General features: G+C 38.0%; 1 protein-coding gene across 7 annotated transcripts in view; it reads left to right on the top strand.

Moving 5' to 3' along the window:
- Positions 1–13,210, top strand: part of LOC120466845 (phospholipase D1) — a 32,991-nt gene that overhangs the window by 15,082 nt on the left and 4,699 nt on the right. For 6 of the 7 annotated variants that reach the window (XR_016169275.1, XM_089133184.1, XM_039655482.2 and 3 more), the window contains 7 exons: positions 375–584; positions 4,112–4,334; positions 4,536–4,664; positions 4,855–4,980; positions 6,617–6,735; positions 12,493–12,606; positions 12,770–12,880. Coding sequence is in view for 6 of the 7 variants with exons in the window: in XM_089133184.1 (XP_088989310.1) it covers positions 375–584; positions 4,112–4,334; positions 4,536–4,664; positions 4,855–4,980; positions 6,617–6,735; positions 12,493–12,606; positions 12,770–12,880 (1,032 nt within the window). In the remaining variant the exon portion in view is untranslated. The remainder of the gene's footprint in view (positions 1–374; positions 585–4,111; positions 4,335–4,535; positions 4,665–4,854; positions 4,981–6,616; positions 6,736–12,492; positions 12,607–12,769; positions 12,881–13,210) is intronic. The other variant, XM_039655484.2, reaches the window with a different exon arrangement.

The following is a 13,210-nucleotide window of genomic DNA, read 5'->3' as shown; positions in this document are numbered from 1 at the left end:
TTAACAATGAAAACACTTGTGCTGCTAAATATAACCCTAATAAAAAAATGTGATTGATTATTTGATAAATAGAAAGCTCAAATGTACAGCATTTATTTGAAATAGAAATATTTAGTAACATTACAAATGTTTTACTGTCAAGTTTTTTTTTTTTTTTTTAAACAAAACAAAAACGTACTGACCCTAAACTTTTGAACATTTGTGCATGTATAGTAGTATTTTAGTGTTGTGCATAACAAACATACAAGAAATGACTGAGCAGAATTGTAGTATTCTGAACACACCCTTAGTCTTTTTTCTTTAAAGAATTTCCCAATGCCTTGTGCATTTGAGAAAATGAACCTGACAAGCTGTCCATCTCTACTGATTGACAGGTCATTCGACACCCTGATCACATGCCCTCCACTGCTTTGCTCTGGGCACACCATGAGAAGTCGGTGGTGATTGACCAGTCACTGGCCTTCCTGGGAGGGATTGACCTGGCCTACGGAAGATGGGATGATTCCCAACACCGACTGACTGATGTGGGGAGTGTAAGAAGAAGCCCTCAGCACAGTCCTGCTCTATCCCCCAGCCTCACTCATGTAAGACCGCCACTATTTTTAGTGGTACTTTCTGTGGCAAAAAATCACTATTACTATTCTACATTCAGTTATAACCCATTCTTCTCCCATATACACTACAGTTCAGAAGTTTGCGGTCAGTATGCCCACAAAAGCATTTATTTGTTCAAAAATATAGTAAAATAGTAATATTGTGAAATATTATTTTCACAATTATTATTTGTTTTCTGTTAATGTATTTCTGTGATGGCAAAGCTGAATTTTCAGCATCATTACTCCAGCCTTCAGGCTTCATCATTACTGATATGCTGATTTGGTGCTCAAGAAACATTTCTTATTATTATTAATGATAAGAACAGTTGTTCTGCTTAATATTTTTTTATGGAAACCATGGTACATTTTTTAGGATTCTTTGATGATTAGAAAATTTAAAAGAACAGCATTTATTTGAATTTTTACATTATAAATGTATATGAAGAGTTCAGATGCAAAAGCCTCTAAGTGCCATTTGAAATTTTCTTCTAGAATGATCATTTTTATCAAGCTTGTATATTTAAGTTCAGTGATTTCACTTAAATGGCAATGATAATTACCTATTAATTGTTATTTAAGTGAAATTACTGAACGTAAATATACAAGTTTGATAAAAATCATCATTAAAGAAGAAAATTTCAAATGGCATTTAGAGGCTTTTGCATCTGAACTCTTCATATAATGTCACTATTAATAAATGTAATGCATCCTTGCTTGATTAAAGTATTAATTTCATCATCATAATTTAAAAAAAATAAAAATAAAAAAATACGGACCCCAAAACTTTGAAGGACTGGACGTTTACCTGACTATTATCACTCGATATTTTCACCTTGTGTATGATAAAACGGGGGGAAAAAATCCCTTGCATTCTTACAGTGTCAAAAAGCATTTTTTTAGGCCAGTAATAGCTCTTTTCCCCCAGAATGGTTAACGTTCTGGAGCTAGAACCCATTTTTGGCCAGTTCTTAGCAAGGAAAACTGGAGACAGTTGCAAAGCATGTTTCCATAAGGTTTTAGAAATGACTGGTGACGTACTGCTTCTACGCGCTGTTTAGCTGCGTAACCAATATAAATATATTAACATTGTGCGTCCCAGTGTTTGTGTAGGCAGTGGGGTAACTGTTTTTTTCTTTTTTTTCTTTTTTTATACAGTACAGGGAGTGATTAGCAGTGTACCACATTCTGTGACCCATCAAATCTTGTAGATTTTTACTAGTTATTAGTCCTCTTTTCAATAATGGACTAAACAAACTTAAAGTGTGAGCAATAAAGTTTTGATGAGTCCCTTGAGATTAATATTTGTTGGATTTAAATAATAATAAAAAAAATAACAATCCTTGTTATTCCCTATATGGATTTATATACTATATCAGAAATAGATGATATCACTTCTTCACAGAGGCATAAGTGAATTGGACAGGATTAAACTTGTAAATGTGACCCATTGTGAGTGATAGCCCACAGTGGCTTTGCAATGTTTGTCAACATGCCATTGCTAGCTGGGTGTTTCTGATATCTGTCAAAGAACTCAATGGGGAAGTCGACAGACACACACCTGACAGACGTCTGCTAAAGCTTCCTCTAAACGTGGACTAATGCGCCAATTCAATTCAGTTTTTTTTTATATGTGCTTTTCACAAAATACTAAATTTAAAACTGGTAAATGGATTTAAAAATAACACAATGTCATGTAAATGTATTTTTAGGACCACTATGTATTTATCTGTTGATTTGTGATTTATACTTGAAAGTATTGACAGCTAACCTGAATTACAATTGTAGTGATTTATGTTTTGTATAGCTGTTCAAACAATGGTGATCATAAAGGACTGCAGGTCCAGACTGCATTTCAGTCGTATGCTTACTGGGATTGATTTTGCGGCTGGTGATTCAGGGCCTCTGCCTTCTTATTCTTTTCTTTTCCCAACGAGCTAATGTAAAATTGCAATTACGGAGCATCTGGGGCACCCTTGAAGGGCCTGCGGTTGATAATTCCAGTCCTTTTCGCTGGGCCTTTCCTTCCCCCCAGAGAGCTGCATTAAACAGAAAGGCCCTACATGGATGAGTGAGTCAACAAATGACTGGGGCCACTAAATGGGAGCTTGATTTCGTCTATATGCCACCTCTCCCGGCCTGCCGCCTACCTGCCTGCCGTTGTGTCATTAAATATGGGTCTGAGCTTTTAAATAAACATGATTTGAACCCTTCAGATGAAGGCACTTATTGCATTTACTAAGGGGCTTCTCTTTGCATGCTTGAGTGACTGTATCTATCAATGCGGGGCTCCTCAACTGTAAAATCTTTGCTAATATACATGAAACTGTTACAGCTGTTGGTCTAACCTTTCAAAACTGTCTCCTAAGGAGCACAGTGATATTTGCACTTAATAAAATTATGCCCACCAGGAGAATAGTGCTCTGACATTTGCCATTTGTCAAGTCGAGGGCACTATGATCCCCCATGAGCCATTAACTCGCACACATCAGAGGGCATTTTACCCTCGTTCAGACGCCGCTCAGCAGACTGGAGTCACTTACACTATCGTTTAAGTCATAGCTTCCCTGGGCTGATGCCGCACGGGTGGCCATTACCACTCCCTACATATTGCAAGCTGACAGCTAGCCCGATTCATCAGCCACATAGATAACGTTTTCACTAATTCATTTTTCAAAATGTATGAAGAAAAAGATGGTCTTGGTTCTTTGGCCCTCTGTTCACCAGTTAGAGACTAATGTCTCTGTCCATTTTTTTATATATTTTTTTTTTATAATACTAAACAGTGTAGATAGAATCAAGACAGCCCAGACATTGCATGTGAGAAGTGCTCAGATGGTATAATGTTTAGGGTGAACTATCCTTTTATGCTTAATAATTTAATGTATAGTAATTACTCTTCTTGTGTGAATACAATTTCTATACATTTAAAATCTTCTCTTTTTAAATTGAAATTTAATACTGCAGTCCGTAACTTTTGGCGCTATGGTGGTTAATAAACAGTGCCGCATGCGTCTTGCAGAAGAACATTGTAGCCGGATCTACTTGTCTTTGTTTATGTCCATGATGAGTCACACAGGTATTTCGCAGCGGTGCGACCCGAACCAGTCTAAAATAGTCCGAATATAAACACTTATTAGAGGTGTACGGTAGGGATTCAGGATGAGACACACACACGGGTTGGAAAATGGATTGAAAATGTACTTGATTAATTAGGTTTAAATTTAATTGATTTTATTATCATATAAATTATAATTCTATTTTTATTCATGCATTGTCAAAAGGTGTGGGATCCCTGATTCATGCATTTGTGGGAGGCTAATATTGCCCACAACACTTTGCACCACAGAACAGTATTAACCTAATAGTACAATTAAATACATTTTTGATCAACAGTCATGTACATATTTTTGGTGCATAAGATTTATTGTGATGCAGGAATGAGCTTAGTAAATAGCAAAACATACGTCTTTTCTGTCTTTTCAATGTTGTATAAGTGTTCATTTTTGTTCTGATAGCAGTCAGTTGCCACAGTGGAGGAGGGCGTTGAGATGAAGTTTAATTTGAGAGTTGAAGAAGTTCAGAGTGGAGAAGAAGGAGATTCAGGCTCAGTGGAGGATCCAGGTGAGATCTGTGTGAGCTTCGCTTTGCCCATAGAGGAGGAACAGGGAGAAAACAGCAGAAGACTGCTAAGAACGCCATCAGAGAAAAGTCACCACAGCTCTGATGGAGCAGAGTCCAGTAAGAGAAATTCGACAAAATAAATGGCTATATAGATATGATTATATTTCAAATATTCTCTATTTATTTTATTTTGTATTTTATTTTATCTATAAATTTATAAAGCTGATTTTTTTTCTAGTTTATTTCACTATTGTGTTTGGTGCCGATATTGGTGCAATTAATTACATAAGATTGACTGTGTTTGTGTTCTATGTGTAGAACAACACAGTAGGAATAGTCTTAATTCCAGGACACCTCTCAGTCGGGAATGTTACACCAAGAGCTCGTCTCTGCATTCCAGCGATTCATACTATCTGGGCCTGCATCACTCTCTCCCTTTGCCTTATGGTTAGTACACACACATTAAAACCAAACACAACTGTATGACATGCAACATAAATCCAGTATTCATACACAACTAAACCTTATTATTCATTCTCCGAAGCTGACGTTGACTGACACAGCTATGAGAACTAATCAATCTTTAAGTTTATAATTATATGAATTGCTACGTCTGTGTAATGTCGATCTGTTTTAGAGACCAGTTCCCTGAGAAGTTACATAGGCAGTACTGAACTCTGTGGAGAGACTCGCTTCTGGCACGGAAAAGACTACTGCAACTTCATCCTCAAAGACTGGGTCAAACTCAACAAGCCTTTTGATGGTACGGAACAGCTGATTTAAACCCGATCTGTAATATCACAACCACAATTTGTTTTTAAACAGACCTCGGCTGATTGATTTTGCATTACAAAAATGTCAGCACACATTCATATTTCTGTTTCCCGACACAGTGAAGCTTTAAAGGTGCCATCTAACATAATAAATCAAATCCTACTCCATATTCCATAACAGATGGGGGCAGTATACCTCCAAAAAATTACTTGTGCTCCTACCATTGCGCATGTTATTCAAATCATTTGACATGATAGTAAAAGGTTGGAAGACTGAAGTTTCACGTGGAACATTTGGAGATTTTTAGAGATCAGAGACTCAATGAACTAAACACTAGAGTGAACTAAACTAAACACTATGAATCTCAACACTAAATGATGAAGACCGCCTCATAGATCTCAAAAACAAGCTGGTGCATTTCGACGGTATGGGAAAATAAAAGCTTGGGCAATTATTTGAAGTTTATGGTATTCGTTTTGTTCATATTACACCTTTATTGTTAGTGAATTAATTTGACAGACAGCATTCGCTGATGTTGATCAAGCTAGCGCCGTGAATTCACCGTGAGACACACGCAATTGACACTTAACAAGCAGGTTAGTTAAGCTCTCAGATTCTGTCAATTATATTTCGCAATTCAAAGAATAAATACCGTTTTGGCGCTTGTACATGTTACACTACAGATCCCTAGCGCACGTGAACCGATCGTCTCTACTAGCTGGAAAAAGAACATGAACTCTGTTGAAAGATACAGTATGCTACAACTTACCAAAATGTATTCCTCATGCATAATGTCGACCAATCATTTTTTGAACTCTTCCCTGAACTGAAATGTAGTAAGGGGCTGTATTTCCACACGACTGACATCAGGTTCAAGTACACACAAGCCGGCGCGAGCGCGACTCACTCGCGTATTGCAGTTTGGCTGGTGCTAACGTTGCCCGCCCGCATACCGCCTCCCATGGCCGGAACTGGTATTACGATACCTGCCGGGCCGGGGCTAGTAATTTAGCATGCTAATTCAGGTTAATATCTCGGCAGCACTATAACTTGTCAGTTTTTTAATGACATCTTTGCACTTATTTCTTCTCATTCTTTTGATGCGTGTAGCTCATTTTTCGTATATTGATACCTCAATTATTACATATGGCACCTTTAAGACAAAAAACTAGCAGAATAGACAAAAATGACAACGACTCTACACATTCTTTGATATACTAAGTCAAATTCATCAAATGAAGCAATCTCTCCAACACAGGAGTGAGGGAAAGAAAACATAGAAGTAGTTTCCAACAATCCCATTCTGTAGCCAGTATGGGGTTATTTTCCCAGCTCTATTCTCTAGCCAGAAGGAGATAACTTTATTTTTGCATCTCTGCTTTGTGAATTTGAAGTCCTGGTTTTGCACATAGTGCCAACTGGGCAGGACACAGCAGGAGAATGGAGGAATCTGATATATGAATGTAGTGAAATACTCTAAGATGGTTGTGCATTGTCAAAGACGGTGAAAGAGAAAAACCACACTGGGATGCCTTCAAAAGGCCTGTCTTTTGTCTCTGCATATTGGTTTGGTTAATGTTATTATGCATTATAGCAGCTGTTTGTTGTTTATTTTTCTGGTTAAGACTTCATTGACAGGTACAAGACACCTCGGATGCCCTGGCATGATATTGGGGTGGTGGTTCATGGAAAGGCTGCAAGAGATATTGCACGACATTTCATTCAGAGGTGGAACTTTACAAAGGTAGGAGGTATTGGATATGTTCTTGGCTATCTTACGGTGTGTCTGAAATTGTGTACGGTCTGAATAGGGACTACTTTGAATTTGAACTTACTTCACAACTATTAAAAAAGCACATTTTATATAGTTTGAGTATGTGCAGTATGAATGTAATCCGCACAAACTACATCCACCATGTTGTCATTATCATGTGACCTACCAGTTAGTTGCGTCACTTCACTTCCATTCATAAATCCTCTCTTGTGGCCTCATGGGATACTAAAGTAAGTGTCCATCGAATGAGCACTTGAGAATCTCGCCGGAAGTAGTAGGTCACCCGGGGACTTTTCACCTGCTGTTTTTTTTTAATACTGTGTTTTTCAGACATCTGTTGGTGTACTGTTTTTCGCATGCTATTAGGGAAGTGTTCGATTTCGGGCGCTGCGTCCTTCTCTTGTGAACAAGAAGATTAAATGCAAATTAAATCCTGAGAAAAAGACTCCAGTAGTAGCCTCCCAGGTAGCAAACTGACATTGAATCAACGTGGCAACATGACATCGAAACAACGTTGATCTGACATTGTTTTGCTCATCGAATTAACGTTGAACCAACGTCAGACGAGTCATTCTTTCAAAACTAACGGAAAATCAACTTGAAATCAACGTTGTTTCAACGTTATGAAAGCAAACCAATTTTCGATTTTCATTTAGCTTTGAAGAATGCCGCGTCTGACGTTGGTTCAACGTTAATTCGATGAGCAAAACAATGCCAGACCAACGTTGTTTCGATGTCATGAGAGACGTTGTTTCCACGTTGATTCAATGTCAGTTTGCTGTCTGGGCTGGCTAACGCCAGACCCAATTCTCATTGAGACTTGGGTCTGGGAACCACATTTTCATTTTCTCGTATTTGAGGCGTGGTTTACAAATGCCCGGCGTCGTTTATTGAGTGCTAAGAATGTCTATGACAGGGGTTCTCAAACATTTTGGTGCCAGGGACCCAGGGACCCCTTTCAGGGGAAAAAAAATTCCAAGGACCCCCCTGATATTTATAACAGTTATTGAGCACAAAGTTAATGTGTGAGCGGCAAATGAAATATTTTTGCACAAAATGAATGGTCTCCACCCAGGGTACTATGCAGGAATTTCTAAATAGCCTACTGAGGTAACGAAAGTGATCTTGCTAGGAATCACTTAGGATCCCTCACTTAGGAATTTTTGATGTTCTTGATCTACACATGTGCATTTTAAGGTGTTTTAAGGCCCCACAATTGGATAACTATAGATTTAGTAGAAGCATGTCAGTCAGTGGCATACATTTTTTTTTTTTTTTTTTTTTTGTCAAGATGTCACGAAACACAATCACATATTCCAATCAGGAATGGCCTTAAAAGAGAAATGTTTCGAAAATTAGGCCTATTCTGCACACAAATAAAGCCCATAAGCCTATAAATACAATGATAATGGCATTATGTTTAATAGGTGCGTGCGTTGTTAATTTGAGCTATACTGTAATTAGCTAAAAAAAAAAACATACAGTATATGTTAAATATATGAATCCATAATGTTAATCTCATGGGCACAGTATGTTTCTATTGACCTGCTTTTTCCTTTGTTAAAGTTGAGCTTGATTAATACTTTGCAAACGGATTGTTTCAGTCGTTTTTTAAAACTTTTATCTAAAACAGCTGTTTAGTTTATGTTAATTAAGGCCTACATCTTATCTCGCACTTTATGACCGTTGACTGAAACGTCGTGCGGGGAACTTTGAGTTCACTCCGACTCAAACATTTTGACATTGACGAGCTATCGTTGTTAGTCTGCTGAAGCACCTCAGACGAGAAGGATCAGTATCATCTCGATGTGCATTGCAACCTCAGTTGTGGGTACGGCCCTGTCACTATGCACTTTTATTTTGATAATGATCAGACTTCTAATGTCAAATCTACAGTAGCAGTGCTAGAACTGACTATTGTGCGCGCACGCGAGACGCCGGCGCGCAATTACATGGGAATTTTTCCTCAGCAGTGGAAACAGGAATACTCTTATTTATGGTCATAGATAAGACAAGAGTGCATCATCCGAAACGGTAAAGTGTCCATTTTTTTATTTGTGTATAGGCTACATTATAAATGACAACAAAATGTCATGCCTTTTAAAAATACAGAAAAGAACCGGATGCGGGTTCATGCCATCTCTCTGTCTCCTTTCTGGCGCACGTCCCGCAAAATCAACAGCAGCGAATAGTCTACTTGACGCAAAGACATAGATTATCTATCTATAGAAAACTTTAAGTGTCTACTTTGTATTGTTTTATGTTAAATGCTTTATATAAGTTACTTAGGAATAAACAGCATGTTTTCAGATGATAAAGAAAACATGACTCATAGCATGGAAAAAAACGTTAGGTTGTAGGCCTAAATTATTTCGCGGACCCCCTGGCTTTAGCTCGCGGACCCCACTTTGAGAACCACTGGTCTATGAAATGCGCCTGTACGCATCATAGCCAATCGTTTCAATTAGAAAGACACAAGTATTAAGTACAGTTTAACATAGACGTTGAAGTTGTTATTTGCATTAGAAATTGTTTGCGCTTGTACTTCACAAGTTTAAAAATATTAACATTTAAATTTAATGACTAAAGTGTCAACAACTTTAATCGGGTATGTGTGCACAGCTGAAAGTTATGCTACTAAAGCGGTAGCTGTATATTCATATTGAAAAGCAACACAACTTAGTTGAACTGTGACAACCACAGTAGGTAGTCTACAGGCATGATGGCAATATGACATTAATACCACTTACCATTTAAGTTAAATGGACTTTGTCGAATGACGATGCCTAGCAGGTTGGTACTTTACAACTCCGCGGCTAACATGTCTTGCCACTTTTTCCCTCATCCAGGCCTCGGGACTGCCAAACAGAAGTTGGTATCGACAATTCTTTATCGCATTTTCTTTTTCGGGACACAGCTGAGCGGCAGATATTCCAAGGTTGACCGCCTCCTGTACTGGTACTCCATTAAGGCGATTAATGGCGAGACAACGACTGCTCTAAAAGCTGCTCTTTTTTCAAAATAAACTTGCATTCTAAACTAACGTTACTTAGAACAATGTATAAGGCTGCATCAAAAGGTAGCTTCGCGTCTGCTGCCATGTTGAAGATATAAACAAATGGGTCGCATAGATGTCGTCATCGTCTTGCTGCTCCCTCCCCATTCTGTGATTGGTTCCCTAAATGAGGGCCATGGTATCCAGACTGCCTAGGCCTTTCAGCGTGAATAAAATCGCGCTGCGGTAAGGCAGCATGGGGAAACCCAGACTACTCCAGTAGGGTAGTCTCTAGAGTTTCAGGAAATTGTGTCTCAGTATTGTCAAGATAGCCTATTGGCGTCAGATTATTTCAAAATCAAATGTTCAGAGCTGTAAGATCTACGTTTATTTCATAACTCCAGTCTTACTCTGACACTTTTTAAACAACTTTGAAGTAAAACATCAGAAATGAGAACCTGCTGAGCTGAAAGAACAACCTATGAGCAACATAATTTTCATCTGGGGGAGTTTTACATTTGAAAGCATATTATAAGAGTGTTGCAAAGTGTATTGCCCACATATTGTAGCCTATTGTCTGCTGCAGTAGCCTATGACTATAATGCATATCCTCTTGAATGTCCAGAAAAATCACTTTCTTAAATGATTAGACGGTGCACAAATACCACCTCCATTCAGATTTCTAATTGTAAGAACTAAAGATCAGAGCGCATGCATGAAGCCGAGGTTTTCACCCTCTCTCAAGTGTGTTTGAATAACCATCTTTATTAGCTTGAGCTTAGCACCCCCTGCAGTTGCCCATTGTGTCCTGTTCTGTATGCCGTCAGCATTCAATGGCCGCCCGTACTCTCAGCCCCCTTTTAGAGCAATTAGAGGCCTTTTTACTTTGATTGTTCAGTAATTGAATTGGTTTGAGGCCTGTATGATTTCCTTTGGATTATGCCAGTCATATTTCAGGCTTGGCTACCGATCAGACACTCTGCTGGTGAATAATTAAAGGAGAGGAAGCCAGGTGTGTGTGTGCGGCAGACGAGGACAAACAAAAGAAAGTTGAATGCCTCTGATGAGGTGTTTAGTGGAAATGAGAATTTACGGCTCAAAGACAGACCAGTCTCATTTATATCTTTTGCTGTTGATTAGGGAACACCACTTGTCACATTCACAACAAAGAAAGTCGAACTGGGAACAATCCTGTCAGTGATTTGTGTGGATTGCATTATAAGATATATTACAGGACTTTTCGTACATAGATAGTGTATATCAAAAGTTTGGGGTCTTTTCAATGCCTCTTAAGCAAGTTACTATTTTCTTATTTTAATATAAAATGTAATGTAATGTAAATCTAGATGAATTTCCAGCATCATTGGTGTCACATGATCCTTCAGAAATCGTTCTTATAACGATTTGCTGCTCAAGAAAAATTTCATTTGAAATAGAAATCTTTTGAAACATAAGTGTCTTTACTGTCACTTTTGATATTTGGATCTGTTTAATGCATCCTTGCTGAATAAAAGTATTATGATTTAAAAAAAGTATTAAGCTCTTAATTACAAAAAAAAAAAAAAATGTTTGAACGGTATTATACAGTATACTGTAATACTAACAATAAAATTCTGAATTAAACACGTATAAAAAAGGTATAGTAGGCTATCTTATCATTGGACATTTTATTAAATATAACATCTGAGTTTTATTTGCCCTTTATTTATGAATAATCGATTTTTTACACCTGTGCTAAACTAACTTATCACAAAATTTTCCATCTCCAACCCTATAATCAGTGTTTTATGAGCTGCACCTGTAATACGAAGAGAAAAAAAAATTGAATTAGTTTAAGTCAAGCTTTTTTTAGAACTGGTGATTCAGACATGTGATTCACTATCAAGGTCACTGGTGTTATAAGTATCGCTTGGGCAGATGCCAACAGCCCGTGAGCAGAGTTAATGTTAGTTCTCCCTCATCAGGGCTCAATGGATTTTAATCAACACATTATGCCAGTTGTTAATTGCCTGAGAACCATCTGTTTATAACCACACGGCCCAGATTACCGCTTGCCCACAGTGTAAGCTGACATGGCGTACAGTCTAATTTGCACTACGAGCACTTCCTTCAAGAGGGGTGAAAACGTCAAGTAAAATAAAACTTCCAAAGAAACTCAAACTTGAGCGAACAAATCTTTTTTTTTTCTCGCTTTGTTTTAATAACACTGTTTTACAGTACAGTCTAGATGAATGAAGAACACATTTGTTTTTAATGTGATCAAATATCATGGAAAGCACAGAAAATGCTAAAAAATATATATATTGTTTCTCCCATATGTAGATAATTGCAAGTAGCAACATCATTTTCCTTTGTTTCCCAGGAAACAAAGCTTGTCTCATGTTCAAACAACCTTTGAACCATGTGCCGGGCCCAGTTGAAAACAGTCTGAGTGTAGTCTAGTTAGGACAATAGCCATTAAAAACCTAGTTTCGGAAACCCTTCGCACACACGGCCATCAATTTACTGTAATCAGCGGCACTGTCTAAGATTAAACAGAGGAACAGAGACTTGTATTCCGCCTCAAACAAGTGCTCTATCTCTGGGGAGTGGAGGTAGCAGGCAGAGGTTGATGGTCAGCCCAACAGGCTATTTGGATGTGGCACAGTAATTAGCGCTCTTTAGGGGTGTGATTTTGGAGTCGGCGTCGGGCATTCTGTCTGATCCCAATCAACTCTTCTTTTATTTTCTAGCTGGTGAAGAAGCGGTCGGGGGTGACGTGCTACCCCTGCCTCATGCCCAAGTCTCTCTCCGCACCCATGGTGCCAGCTGAGCACCATGGAAAAACCACACAGGCTAACGTTCAGGTGAGTTTTCAACAACAAATTACATGAGTTCCTGCTTTGTACTGGCAATATTAAGTTATCCATATTTTTTTTTTTTTTTTTTTTTTTTTAGAGAAATGTGTGTTTTGTGATAAGTCATTCTTTGCTATTCTATTCCTTTCCTCCCCAAACAAACTAAAACAAGGTTTTGAGATCTGTGTGCCAGTGGTCTATTGGGTCAAAGGTCCATGAGGAGTCCATTCATTTGGCCTATGTATCAGCCATCCAGAGCAGCAAACATTTCATATATATAGAGGTAAAATACATGATCACAAGCAGTTTTGGGGGTAGTGAGTTGTGTTATCAGATACTTACTACAGTTACTTTTAAATGTATTCTTTGACACCTCTCCTGTCCCCATGTTGAAATAAAAATCAAGAGTGAGATGCAGAGGTGTTATGTGTACTGTGTAAACATTGTAGTTCTAGACTAAATATGAGAAGACATGTACTCATCTCACTTGCACAAAACCAGATGCAGTATTCCTCAAATTGAATAAAACAACAATAAATTAACAATAAATGAGTTACTTTTTTAAGGGATTAACACAACATTGTAACATTACTTTTAAAAATAACTTCCCCCA

The sequence above is a fragment of the Pimephales promelas genome, chromosome 7, assembly GCF_988280905.1.
Source record: "Pimephales promelas chromosome 7, fPimPro1.hap1.1, whole genome shotgun sequence".
NCBI classification, from domain to species: domain Eukaryota; kingdom Metazoa; phylum Chordata; class Actinopteri; order Cypriniformes; family Leuciscidae; genus Pimephales; species Pimephales promelas.
Note: the sequence above shows the minus strand (reverse complement) of the source record. Positions and strands in the feature narration are given on the sequence as shown.